This window comes from Brassica napus, chromosome C3, assembly GCF_020379485.1.
Source record: "Brassica napus cultivar Da-Ae chromosome C3, Da-Ae, whole genome shotgun sequence".
NCBI lineage: Eukaryota > Viridiplantae > Streptophyta > Magnoliopsida > Brassicales > Brassicaceae > Brassica > Brassica napus.
In genome coordinates, this window is record NC_063446.1 from 7,507,354 (window position 1) to 7,527,324 (window position 19,971).

A 19,971-nucleotide genomic window follows, 5' to 3' on the forward strand; every position below is an offset into this window, starting at 1 on the left:
TACCACAATGGAGCCATGTGCCATTGTCCCATCTCCTCCCGTCTCCTAAATTTGAACGTTATAGCTATCTCTCGTTTCCTCTTGACAAAAAAAGAAGCCATCTCTCGTTTCCAACGTCTCTTTTTCCTACATCAAGTCCATTTTTATTTTCGCCTCTTTGGATGTATTATATAATGACAGTGACAAAAAAAAAGATGTATTATATAATGCTGTGATCGAAGGACTGTATTCAGAATTTAAATGACATGTATAAATCGTCGACAAAAAAAAATGACATGTATAAATACTTAATATTACATTGTGTTATTTATACCTTCCATATAACTTGTATATTAGATGTAGCAACTTGGATTTAGAATTTTAAAAGTGTTATAATATGGAAAATGTGTATTTGTATCACTTCTACCTTGAATATAATTCGATTTATCTAATGAACGCGTTCAGATGTGTCATGTGTGGAAAGAACGAACCTTGTAGGTTAATTAGCTAAACAAACACCAGTATAATAATAAATCAAACTAAATGGTCCATATATTTGGTGCCCATCCAAGGACAAGAACAATATTTGAGAAAAAAAAAAGTTTGTAGAGTTTAGTCCTCCTATACAAGTTGAACACTACTGCTAGCTATACAAAATTTTAATGAAATTTACGACTAAAGTCAGTAAATACTTAGACAAATATGCATTTAAAATTTTGAATATTAGCAAGAATCTGCATACGCAAGTTTAGTCGACACATGTCTTATGATAAACTAATTTTTTCGATCTTAATTTCATATCTGGTGACTCACCAGTGGTGACATCCTAATATGCTATCTTAATTTAAGACTAAGAGTACTATCTTTTCATTTTTGTTTAACAGTTTTTAATGATGATTTTAATTTTATATTTTGCGATTCTTACTGTATAAAGCTAATTTTTGTTGTTATTGTTGTTGTTGTTGTTGTTGTTGTAAAAGAAGTATAACGCTAATTTGACAATTCAAAAGATCGTACCAATAGTCAATCCAATGTACATATATATATGGTAACTGTTACAGAATCGAAACTGGTTTGAGCTTTGGTGTTTGAGACCTAAACAATAAAAACAAAATCAGACATCATATGGAAATAGTATACTTTAAATGATCGTTATATGTTTTCGTGCTTTGTATGCTGGTTTAGTCATTTAGATATAATGATTCCATACATAACAATATAATTTCTGAATCATGAAACTAAACTTTATTTTTCTATATATTTTTATGGTGCTGGTCGACATAGTACAATATGTTTTCGCCCATGCTCGAAGTCGGTAAGCTCTCGTTTACAAGGAACTGAAAAATGATTTACAGTGTCCATGAAACATTATATTATTCAGAGAAATGTCACTTTCACATTGACTTCTTTCTAACTATTATGGCCCTATCCTAAATATGAACGTTAACTAAAAGTCTTCCTAATCAAATTTTCTTATATATAATCACATTTTCTTATCAACCAAGAAAAATAATTCAATGCGGTAGGTCACTTGAATGCTGTCTGTTCAGTCCACCAAGACGAATTTTAGATAGGAATGTTAATTAGCTGCTTGTCCTCATGGTTCACGGTATGATACAATGCTACTATATAAATGAAATCTGTAAATGTGCCTATTATAGTGTCGGGTTGCAAATAGTAGTCGTCACGAAACAAAGATTATTAAACCATTCAGACACTACGTCGAACATGAGTTGCCGTGTTGCCGTGTTGCCGTGTTGCTAATGGCTTCAATCTGTTCTGCTTTTAGTGGTCTTTATGATTTTACTAAGACGGTGTGATGTTATTACTGGATCCTATATTGTTAATGGGCTTTAATTATTTTTTTCAATTGATTAAAAAGTGGTAACTTAAACGAAAAGCTACTTTCGCCGAGTTTTGTAATCGTCAAAACTTGCCCCGCACGTCTGCTTGCAGCGCAAGTTTCTCGTGGCTTTATAAATAACTTCCTTGTCATTTTACAAGCTTTGACCGTTTCATATCTACATCAATAAATTAATAACAATGGCTGTATTTTCATCTTCTTGCTGGTCAGACTTGCTCCCGGAGCTTATAGAAGCTGTATTCCACAGCCTAAACGATGCTAGAGACATCCTTAACTGTGCCACCGTCTGTTCTTCTTGGAGATATTCTTCTTCCGCCGTGTACAGTCGCAAGTTTGTTCCATTTCTCTTTGTTTCCCATCCCTCCTCTGTCGTTGAAGAAGCTCAATGCTCTGATGGATTTAGAATCATATCTCCGGAAAAAATGGTTTTCTCCGGTAATGATCAGAGATGGATTTGTGGAAGCACAGGAGGGTATCTATTAACTGTCAATGTTTCTTTCCCGTTTGAGGTAAACTTACAGAACCCGTTTACGAAGACGGTTGTTCCTCTGCCACCATTGGCGTCTTTCGAGGACGTTCAACGGTTGCTTCAGTTCCAAGCTATCTCTCAGCATTCTGGAACCCTAACCCTAATTAAGAACTTTGTAAAGAAAGCAGTTTCTTCGCCAAGTTTACTAGACCCTGATTGGGTTGTGCTCATCATAATCTACGACACCGACGGAGGAAAACTAGCTTTCTGCAGACGTGGAGATAAACAATGGACGGATTTGGAGTCTGATCATGTTGATGACATTGTGTTCTGTAGTGGCGTCTTCTTTGCCATGGACAGAGTTGGAGGGATATATCAGTGTGAACTTAGCCCTAACGATCCAAAAGCTATTCCTCTATGCAGCGCCTCGCCGTCTCGGTATGATCCTTGCAAGAAATACTTTGCAGAGTCGGATTATGGCAACCTGTGGGTGGTTCTACAGAAGCTAGACGTTAGTGATGATTATGACTTCACAACGTATTTTGAGATTTATGAATTTAATTCAGAGACGAAAGAATGGACTATGGTGAGAAGCTTGAGAGGAAGGGCTTTGTTCTTGAGCCCTCAAGGTAGATGTGTAGCGGTTTCAGCAGATGAAACTGGATCTGGAGGGTTCATCAAAGATAACTCTATTTACTTCATCGATGGAAGTCTAAGCGTTTTTGAATGGGAGAGTAAGCAAATCAAGAAGCTTTACGAGTCAAGGTTTTGTAATGGTATGTTTTGGGTCACACCTGCAGATGTTCTTCAATAGGTGAAAGACTAATGCATCTTAGGGTTCATATTTTTAGTATTGCATAGTAAAGGTTTTATGTTTTTGTTATGAGTTTTGATTCTCGTTATACAGTACATTTGTCGTAATAGAATTTTTGTAATGGTTGTTGTGTAACAAAAATAAAGTTATGAGATTTTTTTTCAGCATCTATCTTCTTCTCAATACATGTTTTAATTAACCAAAAACTAGTTCGTTGTAATCAATCTGTTAGATTTGAAATTTTGACAAAAATGAGAGAAAACATACACAAGGATCCAGTGCACACAACAGCATTTTTTTTTGTCAAACTGTGCACACAACAGCATAAGAGGCACCAAACTCATTGATACAGCATTTCTTATTGCGTGTTGACTACAAGTGCAAATCGTTCTTAAACAAAGTGACATGGTTGTCTGGTTGAAGAGCTTTACCATCTTCTGAAATGATCAAGACATGTTGGATGAACCTGTTGCAGGGCTTGAACGACTGACAACAAGTGGCGGCCGGAGAGCTTTGTGGTTGGCCTCCGCTTCTTTTGCATGCTTTGTACATCTCCTCTGTTTCAACAACAACCATCCTTCAGAGAGTATTACCCAAAAAAAACAACCAAGTCAATACCATGCTTGATAGAGGAATATGACGTATGACAAAAGAAAACCTGTTGAATCATTCCTCTAATGGATGAAGTGTTGGAATGCAAAACAGTGCGGTGGTATCTGCGAAGTCCCATAGCCTCAAGTTGTACGCCTGTGGAGCTTCCTGGTTCCATGCATACCTCTCACTAAGGGCTATGTACAAGCTCTGGCTCCATTCAATAGGCACTTGAGCTTTGAAAACTCTAAAACCACTCATCCTTCTTTATCTCCTTTGCAACTAGGAATCTTTTTAACAAGAAATAGAAATCAAGAATTCAAATCTAATCAGATTGATCACCTCAAAGAGATAAGAAGAGTTGCATAACGTGAGTGAGGAGGTAGTCAGAGACTTAGGGATCAAGACGGCGAACAAAGCTCGGAAAATCTTTAAGCTTCTCGTTCGGCCATAGCCTCAAGTGTACATTAGGCTTTTAGCGGCACAGTTAGCACAATAGCTTAAGGTCTAACTTTTGGCTTTATCTAGGCCATTAATTCACAATCCACATAGTCTACTTGTCTAGAAAGTCATGTTTGTAACATGTACGTATCGATTCGTCTAGTGTCATAGTCGATTCGTCCCATTAGAACTTTTAACTTTTAACTTTTTAAATCATTTGTTCTTACCTTTATTAATGGCAAAAATAGATTTATAAATATTTAAAATTACAAAAACATGAAATTATTAGAAACATAAGTAAGAGTATTTATATGAATTTTGTTTTCCAAAATAAGTATTGAAACCATTTATAAAATAGTTTATTTATTTATTTTTTGTAACTATTTTTATGTATTTTTATTGTTTTATTTTAAAAATATAATCTTATTTGGAAATTTAATTTTGTTTCATTTTTTAAAAGATATCAAATATCAAATACTCAAACACTATTGGTGGGTGAATCTAAGAGGATGTTATTGGTTCTATAATTTTAATGGATTTGAAAATCCAAGCAAAATCTAGTGTTATTGGTTCTATGATTTTAAAATCTGTATTCAAATTCATTGTTATTGGTTCTATGATTTTAAAATAGATTTCAAAATTAGGTGTTATTCAATAGTAAGGATTTGATTAAGCATTTGATTTGAATTTGGATTTGAATAGATTTATAAGTGTTTTAGAGAGTAAAATACAAAGAAACAAATATTGAGTTATAGCTTGTTATTTTGAATGGATTTGTCTTATAAATTTTTCTCTAACAAAAAATGTCCAATATCTCACGTATACAACAAAAATTTCAAATAATCCATGGCACTTTCATCATGCAATATTCTATTATAACACCAACTTCCATTTTTCAGTAGAATATGTCATCGTTTTTTTTTTGGTAGGAGTATGTCGTTTCTTTTGAACAAAAAGTTATATTTCCTGATTTTTTTATTTTCTATTATTTCTATATTGATTTTCCGTTTTCCATAACATGTGTCATGATTTCTATATAATCTTCATTATACACACAGAATTTTATAAACACACAAATACATAAAACCTAAAACCAGAAGCATCAATGGGAGAATCACATCAAGAAACACAAGACCCATCGCAAGAACGAGAAAAAGGTTCATATATTCAATGGAGTCCTGAAGAAAATAAAACTTTGATCGATTTACTTTTAGATGTTGTTGCTTCGGGTTTGCGTGACAGTAATGGTACATTCAGCAAATTTACGGTAGAGAGACGAATTCTACCTACTCTCAATCGAATGCATGGATGCAATATACTTTGTTTTATTATAAAGCTGAATTTATTGCAAATCCATTTGATTGATTTTAATAATCCATTTATTTTGATTCTGAATTCCGTATGTTTGATTTCGAAATCTATATGTCTGATTTAAGAATCAACGGATTTCTTAAATCCTAGAAGAATTCTCAAATCCATTAAAATCATAGAACCAATAACCCCTACTAAAGGTTCACCCTAGAACCTACTCTAAATGTTACCTAAAGATATGTGTGGAGAAGAATATATTTTTCTGCCATTATTCATTGTTCTATTTTTTACCAGTTATTCTTAGGTTCACCCCCTAGGGTTAACCTCGAAGTTCACCAGCCAATACGATTTCATTATTTCAAATTCGATATCTTTTAAAAAAGGAAACAAAATATTATCAAGTTATATTAGGTTTTTAAAATAAAAATGTAAAAAAAGATAGCAATTACAGAAAAAAGAATTAAAAAAAATATTTTTAACGTCGTCAGCAAAACACTAAACCCTAAATCCTAAACCCTAAACCTTTTAATAAACCTAAACCCTTGGGTAAACCCTAAACTCTTGGATAAATCTTAAACTCTAAATAAAAACACTAAACCCTAAAACTTTAAACCCTAAATCCTAAACCCTAAACCTTTGAGTGTTTTAGTGTTTAGTGATTTTGATTTAAAGTTTAAGATTTATCCTAGAGTTTAAGATTTATCCTACAGTTTAGGGTTTACCCAAGGGTTTAGGGTTTATGATTTAGGTTTTAGGGATTAGGATTTAGGGTTTAATGTTTTGCTGAAGACGTTTAAAATATTTTTTTTTGTAATTATTACTATTTTTTATTTATTTCTTTTTACGTTTTAATTTTAAAAGATAATATAATTTGACAATATTTTGTTTCTTTTTTTAAAAGATATCGAATATAAAATAACACAATCTTATTGGTTGGTGAACCTAGAGGTTCAAAGAAGAATAAGTCATTTTTTACCTATATTACACATTTTTTAACACTTTTTCTGCTTATTTTCAGTTATTCCTTTTTTTTAAACACAAAAATATGATATATACCATAACTGCATCCATAATTTATTATATATGTCCTAAATCTTCCTAAAATATCACAAAATATGATATATACCATTACATATTCAGTAATGTATCTCTTTCCACAATCTCTTCTTTCTTTTGGTCTTTCTTCGGTACATTGGCAATGTCAATGGAGAGGCTTGACCAGTGGCGGAGCTAGAGTCTTACTAGGGTGGTCACATGACCCAAACTCATTGATACATCATTTCTTAAACAAAAGATGATCCATTGGATTTATTTCATATTTCACATTAACAAACCTTATAAAATATTTTAATTTTTATTGTTTAGATAACTAATTATATCATATTTATTATTAAAATATTATCAATAAATATTAATTCTTTCATTTTTTAAATATAAAAAGGATAAAAATTCTATGATATTTATATCGTCAAATAGGTCAAAATACTATTCATTCAACATTTATTTAACTAAATTTAACAAGTAATTATTATAAAATATAATAACTTGAGAGTATTTTATTTTTAATATCCAAAATTAGCTTAAAGAAAGATAAAAAAAATATTGTCACCAAGAAACTAAACTTAAACCTTTTTGAAAAATATAAACAAAATAGAAAATCAAATAGCTCTCATAAGACCTGTTCATCGCTGGTTTCTAAGGGGGTTTTACAAAAAAAAATAGTGGTGGGCCCCACAAATCAGCAAAAAACCGGTAACAAAAGTGATCAAATAATGATCGACTTTTGTTGGTTTCATGTACTGTTCGCGGGCCCTACTGACACGTGGCGGTCTGCGATTAGTTCCTTTTTAATTTTTTTTTTCGGACAAAAAAAAAAAACAAAAAACAAAATTTAAGAAACCCTTAAACCCAGTTTACCATAATCATGCTCTAAGAGTTTTAGTTTCTTTCTTTATCTATGTTGTCTTACCTGCCGCTGCTGCTGCTTTTGGTATGAGTCTAAAGTTCTTTATCTTTCTCCTTACGGTAATTTGTGTAGCATTCTATCCTGTGGATAATAATTACTTTATAATTAAGCGAATGAATTGATGGGAAAGTACCCATATATGGAATGTCTCCCCTTTCAGAGTTGTTGACTATTTTGATATAAGAGAGGTTGTTACATCTTTGTGCTATTGCCCTGGTGCTAAGGGTGCAGTTATAGGTTCCATGAGTGGAGAATGTCGCTTTTACAATACAATGGGTATGTTTTTTCTTAGTCACGGATTACCAAATCATCTATGTTTTTTCATTTCTGTGTCCTCTTTTTGATTCTCTTTCTCCTCAGATAACCAGCTGGAAATGGATAGAAAGATTAGTTTACATGGGGATAGAGAGATCAGTTTTTGATTCTCTTTCACTGATAGTTTGTGTAGTAATATATTGCTTTGATTCCGAAATCCGAATAACTAGTGGATTAGATATAGTCTGCAAGCTTAAAAAAAGTTCCAACTAGATTTTATTATTCTACCGTCAGTGCTGAGGTGAATGCTTTTGTGAGCTCATTTGATTTTCGCTTTGTTGTTTTCTTGCAGCTTCAAGTCTAAAGACAACACTGAGCAACTGCTGCTTGTTCAACACCAGATGGTAAGCACTAAGCACATCGTTTCAACAATGGAGGACTCATGCTTTCGTGTTTGGGACTACTCTCAACCAAAAGAAAGCTGCTGCGCCTCAAAAACTCTAGGAATTATGAGTCTGGTCTAGAATGCATAAAGTGATGTGTTTTGGCCACTACACGAATTGCCACAAGAAACGTAAGGCTTAGGTTGGGTACGGAAAATGTGGTGATTGGTCTTTGCTAGCTATCTCTCTATCGCGGAGGCTTAGAGGAAGTGCATCAAAGGGATTTGATGTGAAAGTTGATTGCGAAAACGTCACGTGCTTGAATATATGTATTCATTGGGTAGGTGTGAAAAGAGAGTATACTTGCTGCATATACGAAGGGAACGAACAACATTTTTGTTGACAAACAAAAAAGGATGCTTAGTTCTTTGATGAGAAGATTATATGTATACTGATTCAGCAATGCAATTTAAAAACTCAGTTAAATGTATGTAATCATACTCTCGAGTCTCTCAAACTTCGCACACACAAAAGAAGTTAATAACCTAGGAGATAAAGTTGGGTACTCACGAAGATGTAACTGGACTTGGGTCACCGCTAACAATATATGCAACAGCTGATTTCATCTGAAGTTAATCATGTGACAAGTGATATAACCAAAAAGGAAGACATGAACACAAGAGAAGATGGGCAATGCTGTAAAAATGATAAAATTGCCTTTGCGAGTACTGTCTTAACAGCTGATTCTGCCAAGCGAGAGAACTTCAAAACGGTTAGTGACAAAACAAAGATGGAGATACAAAAGGAACCATTCAAGCCCGTCGAACAGAAAATGAAGGTCACTGTAGATGTGAATATTGCTCCTGCTATTCTTGAAGCTGCCATAAGAGACATAAGGAATCCCCAGTTAGGGATCTTATCAAATGCAATAATCTTGATTATTTTAAGAACAATGCACGGATCCAGGAAGCATGATAAGCATCTTGATTCATCTGATGATGAGCATCACCGAAAAAGATAGAGTAGACACAAGCACGTTGACTCTTCAGACGATGATTTATCGACACAAGGCTAGTAAACATTTAAAGAAAGATGAGAAAACAGTGGAAGAGGAGAGTTTTCCAAAGTATAAGTCTGATAGTAAAGCTACTCCTGAATATAACATACCGTACGTGCAAAAGAAACCAACTCAAATTGGGATGAATTAAGAGCCAAATTCGTGCCATCACCATGTTAGCTGACGATACCTTGTAAGTTCTCTTTTTAATTCATTGACTACTTTTTTGGTATCTACTAGTATCGGGTCGACAATGGTCGATGAGCATCTAGAAGCACAAAAGGAGGCGATGCCTTTGTGTAAAGGACAGTCTCTTGAGATGCTTGGAAGTAGGGATGAAGTTAAGAGTGAGTTCTCACTTTTTGTTGACGTAAAAAATAAACTCTACCAAGAGACGTTTTATTTATTTATTCGTGTGTCATTGTCATAGTGGCATTACTTGAAGCTTACCCTTATTGGATGGAGTGATGGACCTTTACTTAGCCCCTCTTCTCGATTGAAAAGGCAAACCTCACTTTTTGTTCGAATCTTTTTTGTGAAACCTTTTCTTTTATAATAATTTTATCGTCTTGAATTTCATTGGTTGGTGCTTTGTTGGATCCTTTTTTCAATTGCATAATTTTTCTTTATTTATTTACAGGAAATATCAGTGTCCACCCTTAGCATAGTTCTCAACATGTCATGAGTGCTAAAGAATCTTTGGATTAAGAGTTTACCTTCAAATCAATCGAAAACAAATATGTATCTAAAACATCTCGGGTGGGTTTTTTGTGGTAAGCAAATTGGGATTACAAAAATAGTTCAAGAAAGCGATCAGAACAAGCACTTTCTAAGAAAACGGAAGAAACAAAATGGTTAAACGGGTTGTTTGTATTTGATATGTGCAATAATCGTTTGTTTTTGATAATCAAACTCTTACCATCCTTTTTAAAAGTTGACGTTGACGTAGTACTAGTTTTTCGCAAACCCAACCTTTAAGTTCCAAGAAAATTGCAACGGAAAAAACATGCACCAAACTAACAATAGAAGTGGAATATGTAAGACAATAGCATAAAACAAAAGAACGTCTCCCGAAGAAACCTTGCTAATCACGCTAAAAAAACATAGCGTGATTTTACATCTCACTTTTCACTTCACGCTTTCTTTAGATACCAATGACATGTATGAACGCGTTTGTTTTAGCCGTCCATTCCCCTAAAGCCAAAAAAACAAAGTTTGCAATTATTAATAAAGATCTCAAGCTCAATTTAAATTTTTAATTACAATCTAGATGTTTAAATAAAAAGAGGAAAACGAACGATCTGAATCCAACTGTATTCTCTAAGCAAAGTAGAGATGCGAATAAATTGCCCAACGCCTTCTTCTTTCTTTTATAACCTTTTTCCTTATAGAATCTTCTTACATAACCCCCAGCTTGCATTCCAATTAAAGACATTTCACACAATGCAGCTGCATTTTCGCATTTCAGTGCTTTCACACTGTTATTGCCGCCACTTAAGCTTTATAGCAGCAATTAAACCATTTTTAAGATGAGATTACATCTGAACGGTTGAGGCCCCTAATCAAGAATAACCGTAGTCATTATTGTGATTAATTCGGAACAAAATTCTGAACAAAAAAAAGAAAGAAAAATTAATTAAATAAACCAGTAAAAATTGCAATAGCTGAGAACTGAGTTTGTAACAGTTAATTTACCATTGAAGAATATATACTGAACAAGTTCTTTGAAAAAATTGCAAAACAAATTTAATGTTGCTAGCTAGTACTGTTAGTTATTATTTTTTATAATTTATCATCCAAAATTCCTTTGCAAACTTTTAAAATCCTAAAACAAATATTTTGACAAAATCTGGTGAAAAATATTTAAATGTAAATTCTTGTGTGGATATGTGAGAATGTATATATGTAAATTTTAAAATAAAAATCACAATGAGACAGGGTTTTATTGACAATATTTCTCTAAGCTTTATGTTCGAGTTTCACTTTTGATGTTCGGTATAAAAATTAGTAGAATTGAGACATGGATAAACGCCCCCAACAAGTAATCATCAGATTGATACCTTCCCCAACCCCCACCGCGGCTAATACCCACAATTAGCTTGCACTTCCGCCACGTGGCCGCATCTCTTAACTTCTTGTCTTAAAATAATTAAAATTTCGTTGTTCTTTTGTTACCATCTTATTGGTGGATCAAAGTTACGGCGCCGTCCACTCTGGCGATATCGTCAAAGCTGCCATCATCCAATCTTTCTCCGCCACGTTTACTTCCCCAGTTGCCTCTGCACACAAAATGATTGAAAAATAAATAAAAGGGACACAACGCATGTATGTATGATATACGTTTTTTGGGTAAATATGTATGTATATACGTTGGTAACAAGAAAAAAAAATTTTAGATGATTTATTATGATATTACAATTATAAAAATATTATATAAACATTCCACAACCGACAATATTATATGTTTTATGAGGATATATGTCTAACTATATCACCTGAACCGTCCTATAAAAATCTACGTCTGACCGAATTTACTTGCATCATGTTGAATATCTATTGTAAGTTTTTTTCCATAATCTGCATAATTATTTAATAAATTGATTTTTTCGAAAATTGAAATTTGAACCTCCTATAATGTACAATGTGCAAAAAATTACATAACCTGGAATTCGAACCCCAAAAAATAGGGGTAGAAACCTTTAAACTTTAATCACTAATATATGATGCTTCCACAGTAGTAAAAAAAGTTATAAAGTCCATTATTATTTTTGAAATGCTATATCAACTTTGGTTTTGTTTTTGTTTTTAATAACATCTTATCTTTATTGATATCAAATAGTGTAATAAACTAACATATTACATGAATCAGAAAATACACCAAACATCTTATCTTTATTGATATTAACCATGGTTTTGTTATATGTCAAAAAGCGATAAGAACAATGTTAAAAGTGATTTAATACAATCAGTATTTGGATATGTACTAATGTACTCCCTCCGTTTCAGAAAGATATATGTTTTAGGTTTTTCACACTTATTAATAAACATATCAAATTTTAGTTTCCAATGCATTATTTTCCGTTATCAACTATTTCCCATAACTTTTGATCAATAAAATGTTTATAAACACCATTATGGTTTTTGAAATTTATAATTAGTAATTAATTTATGCATTGAAAATGTAAAAAATATATATATATATATATTTTTGAAACAATTTTTTTTTTAAAAAAATATGGATCTTTTTGAAACGGATGGAGTATCCATTAAGAGCTATCACACAATGCATGAAATGACAGGCATATGATATGACCAACATGTATCATTATTTTCCACTCTATAAAATACGGGATTATGGAAAGGGGTTATCTATATTTCATGAATCTCTTATTAATAGTAAGTAATTTAATGAATATTGTTTGAATTTACTGAAAGATTACTTCCTAAAAAGTATATCTCATATATTAAAACAGAAGTCACAACATTGATTCATGTGTGATTTTTTAAAAAATTGACCTAATGAACATATTCTTAGAAAGTCATGTTACATTTAATCTCTAATCTTATCATTTAAATTTTGGGCCTACCAGAAATTTTTATTGTGCTATCAATAATTTGATTTAAACAATAGATGATCCATTGGATTTATAGATAATATAAATTAAATATATATAATTTAATGTTCTAATACTATACATCCATATGTTAATAATTTAAATATTTGTCATGTTAACTTTTAAAATTATAAAGATTTTTTTTTAAATAACAAAAATCATATTATGTAGCAATGATTAATTTTTACTGCCTTAAACCAATGAAAGCAAATTTTAAACTATATAGTTTATTTTAAATTAAACAAAAACTAAATGTTTAATTATTTACTCGATAATATAAATCTATGAAACGAAAAGTTAAGTTTTTTAAAAACTTTCTAATTTGTGAAATGTTACAATATCTTTGGATATGACAATAAAATAATATTTTACTAATCTTTATATATATAGTTACGATTTTAATAATGAAATAATAATCCGAAAATATATATATAGAAGAAGATACAAATACATGTGAAAGTTTGAAACAATCTATTCAATGAAAAAAATACCGTAAACTTATGTTTTAAAAATTGATAGACACATATATATTATAATATATACCAATTTAGAATTGAAAGCAAAATGTTTACATAAAAATAAATGAAAACAAAAATCTGCGCGATTGCACGGATCGAGATCTAGTAGTCTATTAATCAAACAAATGTCATAAATCACTTGATCTTAAGAGTACCTAAATGCAATGCATATGCCACGTATCTAAAATATTGACATTCTTATCTTTTTGGGTTTTATTGTTATCTTTTTGTTACTTTTCCCAATAACATATTTACCAAAATTATCAATCATAAAATCTTATCACAAACTTTACAACATTAAAAGTTTGTATTTAATGGAATACATGATGGATATTAACTGATATAAACTTTGATGGGCAATTATCCATTTCAATTTTTTTTTTTTCATTTTGTACATTTGTGCTTGAATTATGTGCCATTCTACCAACCAAAAACAGTTTAACACTTCTTCATGACTTTTCTTTGACGTGAAAATAAACAACTAATAATCAAAAGACCAACGTAAATGGAACGTGATTTGGATCTTTGATATGTAATGCCTGCTAATATATTCAAGAACATGATAAAGTCATGGTTCCTTAATGGGAGAACTGATTATACCAACGATCAAGTCATATTTTATTCCTTTTTAACATAATCTCATTGAGATTTCAAACTTAACCGGCAGTATGAGATCTAAGATAACAATAATCTAAAATTAAAAGTGGAAGATAAGGTAAAGTTTTGGTGCTTAATAATTGGAGGATAGGAATAAAAATTAAAAAAAAAATGTAACTAATCGCTGTTCAGACTTCGAATTAAGACACGAACTAAAACCCCATGCCAAAGTCATATACATTCACACATACATACGAATACCATACATGAGTTGTGTTGTGTGATGAGTGTATATATATACAATCACATCATAACTCTTTGCTTAAACATTTAAAACCTCTCTCTCTCTCTCTCTACAAGTTTCCTTCTCTACCCATCTCCTCTGTTTTTTTCTTGCTCTGCTCTAATGGAGGAACAAAACTGGATAAGAGGACCAATCATTGGCCGGGGATCAACCGCCACCGTCTCACTAGCAATCACAAACTCCGGTGAATTCTTCGCCGTCAAATCCGCAGAGCTTTCTTCATCGGCGTTTTTGCAGAGAGAACAAACGATCTTGTCGAGTTTGAACTCTCCTTACGTAGTCAAGTACATTGGGTTCAATACGACGACAGAGAACAACAAACTGATGTATAACCTCTTGATGGAATACATTCCCGGCGGGAGTATTCACGATTTGATCAAGAACTCCGGCGGGAAGTTGCCGGAGCCGGAGATTAGATTCTACACGCGACAGATTCTGAAAGGGTTGATGTATCTTCAAGAACAAGGAATCGTTCATTGCGATTTGAAGAGCGATAATGTTATGATCGGAGAGGAAACAGCGAAGATCGCCGATTTGGGCTGCGCAAAAATGGCGGGAAACGGGAGTTTGGAGTTTTCCGGTACACCGGCGTTTATGTCGCCGGAGGTGGCGCGTGGAGAAGAACAGAGTTTTCAGGCTGATGTGTGGGCTTTGGGGTGTGTGGTGATAGAGATGGCTACGGGTTCGAGTCCTTGGCCGGAGCTAAACGACGTCGTTGCAGCGATTTACAAGATTGGGTTCACCGGAGAGTCGCCGGAGATTCCGGAGGTTTTGTCGGAGAAAGGTAGAGACTTTCTGAGGAAGTGTATGGTAAGAGATCCGAAACAGAGATGGGATGTTGAAGAGTTGCTTCAACATCCGTTTTTGGAGGAAGAAGACCAATCTCAAACTCAGTTTGGTTGTGGTCTGAAGAATTATTCTCCTAGTACTGTGTTGGATCAAGGTTTCTGGGATTCATGTGAAACCTCGAGAACTCGGTTAATTCAAGCGGACTCTTCGAGTTTATGGGAGTCTTCAGCGACTGACCGAATCAAGAAACTCGTCGGCGATGAGAATCCCGGCGAAACTACGGCGGAGGATGGTTGGATTGAAGTTAGAGGCAACGGAGAGATAGAGAAAAGTAATGAAGGCGATAACGAAGATGTCGATTGCGTTGAAGCAACGTCATTGGAGGAGGACGAGGTGGGAGGCTTTGAGAATTGGATCTGGGATCAAGAAGACAGCTTGTTCTTGGAATATTCTTCTTCCGAGAACAACATTTTTTATTTTTACTCTAATGACCTCTTTCATGAGGATAATATAATTCTTTATTATGATCATCTTGAAGATGGGTTTGTACACAAAGATGACAAAATTCTTGACGATAATACTAAGAATCATATCTTTAATCACATTACAATGATTATACAAGTTAGTATATCTAAATCGATACCATTTGATAGTTACACCGAACGCTAGACTTGCAATTTTGTAGATAGTAAAAATGTTCTGTATATGTGTTTAGAACATAGGCGAGATTGCCCAAAAAAACATAGGCGATTATGTCAACATTTATGACTTGTCATCGCTTATTGACTACTCATTTGTTGCATGATTTGGTTCCACATTGAGCTCTCTTTACATAGCCAAGTAGATTATAATTTTAGAAATGCAACTACAAGATGATTTCATACTCTACTAAACAACATTACGGTTTGTGTTTAGAAATTAACATTATGTTGGTGGGTATAGTGTTGATTTTCTAGACAAGAGACCAAATAGTTGTTAAAAATGGAGGAGCAGATGATGCAGTTAACCTATTAACAACTATAATAGCGAGTTACAAAATGGACGAGTAGATGATGCAGTTAACCTTTGATTATGTTCAGATATACAAATTGTTCTAAGAAGTAAAAATAAATGATAAAGATATATATGTATTCTCTGTTAACTTAATAATAGAAGTAAATAAATAGATGTAAAGGTACTAGACAATTTGGAAGCTCCATGTAATTAGTATGTGTCTAACTTCTAAGGTTTATAGAAATAATTATATGATAATTTACCGTACTTGTAATCTTTTGAGATTTTTAAGTTTTGAAAGGTTAGGTGATGGTAAGTGGTTACTGGTGATGGTATAACACAGGGGAAAGTCGTCGTCGGGTTGATATGTTTTCTGCCTTCTGGTGAGGAATTTAAGTACGGAAACCACTCTCCATAATGAATTGGACTTTATGCTAAGTCAAATTATTTTAGTTGGTCTAACATTTATCTACTCCTATTATTTTCAAGTATTTTAATATTATTTTTGTGTTTACCAAAACCACAACGGAGTTTACATTCAAATGCGAAACCATAAGACTTTTCTGGGGTCTCTAACCGAAGCTGGCGTTTACTTTCTACACAGTACACACTAATCAAAGTCTGGTATTTCTTGACCAGGTTCATTGAGGTTGACTTTAATTTCGGTCCTCTATATATGTGATGCCTTTCATTAGTTAAAAGATTAAAACAACCAAAGTCGTCTAAAGTCAGCTTTTTCTGATTAAATTTATAAGTTCGAAAAAGCAATTTGTTGTTTCATAACTTGTCTTTTAGTTTTTTTTTTTTGAAACACACTTGTATTAAATCCTCAAATCAAAGTAGGTGGAGATAATAAAGCCAGTTCAACAGACAAACTCTGTTTTGCTAGCATATCAGCTTCAATGTTTTTTCCACGGGTAATCTAGCTAAAAAAGATAAACTCAAAACAAGAAGATAAAGATAGGATATCAGCCAAGACCCCATAGAGGCCAGCTAGAGAGGTTTTCGCCTTGATTGCCTTGATTAGAACTGCCGAGTCCGATTCACACCTGATCCTCGCATGTCCTAGTTCCCGGCATTTCCAGATGGCTTCTCGTAGAGCCAGAGCCTCCGCAGCCAAAGCTGTTTTCACATAGTGAGCAGGAGCTGAGAATTGAGCGGTTCCACTCTGATTTTCCACTGTCCATCCCAGACCTGCAATGTTTAAAGATTCTTTCCAGGCAGCATCAATTTTAACTAGGACGCAACCCGCATTTGGCGTGAGCTTTTGCGCCGTCGGACTCTTCATTGGGGCAATCTTTTGTTGAGCAGATCCCCATTCTCTTGCCGCTAGGATGATTTTGGACAGAGTATTTTCAGAAGAGAGTTGCTTGTCATTGAAAACCAGATTGTTTCTCGCTGTCCAGATGTGCCACAGTATTTTAGTTATACACAGTTCTTTTAGTTATACACAGTTCTTAAACCAATATTTTCAGTAATTATAATAATGTATTGACTAACTAAAAACTATTAATTCAACATTGTTAATCTGATTTAAAATATATTGCTTTAAAAATGTAGATGCCTAGATGTAAGTCTGTTTTGAAAGGTCAACATATTCTTTTTTTGTAAAAGGGAGTTCAACATATTCTTGACAGAAAACACTTTGCTATCTTGATTTTTAAATCAAAAGATAGAACTGAAAAGTAGTCACACATTCGAATTTCGATGCCTAAAGAAAAGTAGGTCTAAGTATCCCACTTAATGTCCAAAAGGTTAATGGTTAGGTGGTGATGAAAGGATGACTCTATGTTGATGACAAAATGATCTCATGCATCGAAGTCAAGAAAAACCATATAAAACGTTTTATGGTAAAAAGGTTTGGTAACAATTAGTAACTATCAGTATCACACAAGAAATCAAACAAGCTTATCAATGATAAGTTACGTATACGGTATACCTTCTTTTTTTAACATCAATGATAACGTTGATAAGTTACATATTGCCATAATTCGCCCAACTGACCAAATGATATTGTAATTGCTACTATTTCATATTGGTTTTTTTTTTTTGATCAAACTAAACTTGCATTAATTTTAAATGTGTTTACACTCCAACAAAGGAGGATACAAAAAGGCTATTAACAGCCAAACAAACAACAACAACAACATAAGGAATAGAATGACGATACAAATCACAAGAAGGAGCCATATGAAATCGTACCACAACAACATCATAAGCTTCTTTAAAGACCGCATCTAGTGTAACCCGTAGGACAACACACACTGCACCATACGCAGAGAAGAGCATTCGATGGGAGGAAAATCTTTGCAATACCAACGAAACTTGTTCATCCAATTTACTCCATATAAGAAGAAATATTAGGAAAAAAGACTGATTCAAACGAGGGACAAGCGGGAAATTAAAACCCGCCACATCCATATTCATCGGGATAAAGATGACAATGAATTTCTCTTCTACCTGCCACCAAGAAGAGAGATACACAAACACAACACCAACATCCGGAATGAAACCCATAAGAGAACTGCATACTGCAGACGCTCGCGCCAAGGCGATATAAATGCTACTAAAGGTCACAAAGGTAGAACCAAATGAGACTAAGCCCATCGGTATATCACCAGCTAAGATCATGAACCTCAATTCCAACATCACCCATACAGATAGCTGTCTAAACCATTCTACAGTAGCAGAATAAGTAGTAAATAAAGAGCTAATATGAGCATGAAGGACCTTACAAGGACCACTGGTAGGGAGGTCGAAACACCCAAATAGAGACCTGTATATCACAGGATAATGGAGCCCGTAAGCGAAAGAAGTGTCATCGACACACCCAAATAGATACATGTATAGCACAGGAGAAAGGAGCCCGTAGGCGAAGGAAGTGTCGCTAGCAGACACCGGGAGACCACCACCACCACTTTTCTTTGTTGCCATCCTAGATGGAGGCTTTAGAGTTAAGATATGGGTAAGAGCTTGAGGAGATGGTATGAATGGCCGAAGAACAGTGATGATTCCACAAACACGAACCACAAGATTTGGATATAAACCTTTAGAACCAGATCTTGTGGCACCAAAGAACACAAAAGAAACAACACCACCACTGGCCAGATTTGGAAATCGAGTTTCCAGATTCTGATATACGCTTGAGAGAGGGTGAATGGTGTGTCAAAGTGCAGGTGAACAACGAGGCGGAATGAAGCGTCGGGAGGATCCGGTGGTTCTGTCCGGGAGAGAGCTTCGAACAGCACCGGAGAAAACAAACACGGCGGCAGATCTGGTGGTTCGTGCGGAGTGAGAGCTTGCGCAAGAGACGACGAACACGGTTGCGGAGAGAGAGCTTCGATCGGCACCGGAGAAGGCAGAGACGGCGGCGGATCTAGAGGAGGGCGGGGTCGCAACGGAGGAGACGAGGGCCGGAGTGACGAAAGACGGGACACCATCACTATCGGAGCCATGGGAGAGCTGTTTCAGAGTGTTGGAGGCTGGAGAACTGGATTGAATCTGAAAAGGAAATCCATGGAGGAGGCCACTTAGGGAAGAGCGTCAGAGAGAGAAACCTTGCATTTTCATATTGGTTAAGCTAGCTGGATTTGTATGTAATTTTATCCGCGTATTGTTAAATTTATATGATTAGTTTTCTTTTCAACACGATATTCACATCACCGTTGTAGAGTTACTAGGATTCATGATTAGGTTAGATTTGATCCAATGTATCTGATTCGAATTTGAAGAGAGTATCATCAGTTGCTTAATCATAGAAACACTTTTAACTATCACCGTTTCCTTGAAGCTTTGGCCTTTGGGCAGATACATATTTTCAATTGCAAACACATTCAACGAAAGGCATATATATCCCCTAATGTTCATGACTTCTTACTTTCTCAAATTCATTGAAAAATCTCTATATTACAGGAGACACCAATAGTTTTTTCAGAACAATCTGGATTCATTGTAAATGACATATATATAATTAAAAAGGTTGACTTTAGGAAAAGGTGTAAGTGTTCTCGTTGGCACACACACTCA

At 34.1% G+C, this 19,971-nt stretch overlaps 2 protein-coding genes and 1 pseudogene across 2 annotated transcripts; 2 read left to right on the forward strand and 1 right to left on the reverse strand.

Annotated features, from left to right (window-relative positions):
- Positions 1 to 458: 458 nt before the first annotated feature.
- On the forward strand, positions 459 to 3,695 carry LOC111211569 (putative F-box protein At5g55150). Its single transcript, XM_022712755.2, has one exon. It carries the CDS (start codon positions 2,023 to 2,025, stop codon positions 3,124 to 3,126), a length of 1,104 nt encoding a protein of 367 aa, XP_022568476.2. The 5' UTR covers positions 459 to 2,022; the 3' UTR covers positions 3,127 to 3,695.
- LOC111211584 lies at positions 3,573 to 3,978 on the reverse strand (annotated as a pseudogene).
- Positions 3,979 to 14,187: 10,209 nt separating this feature from the next.
- LOC106349640 (mitogen-activated protein kinase kinase kinase 18) lies at positions 14,188 to 17,267 on the forward strand. Its single transcript, XM_013789626.3, has one exon. The coding sequence runs from the start codon at positions 14,266 to 14,268 to the stop codon at positions 15,619 to 15,621; it is 1,356 nt and encodes a 451-aa protein (XP_013645080.1). The 5' UTR covers positions 14,188 to 14,265; the 3' UTR covers positions 15,622 to 17,267.
- Positions 17,268 to 19,971: the final 2,704 nt, after the last annotated feature.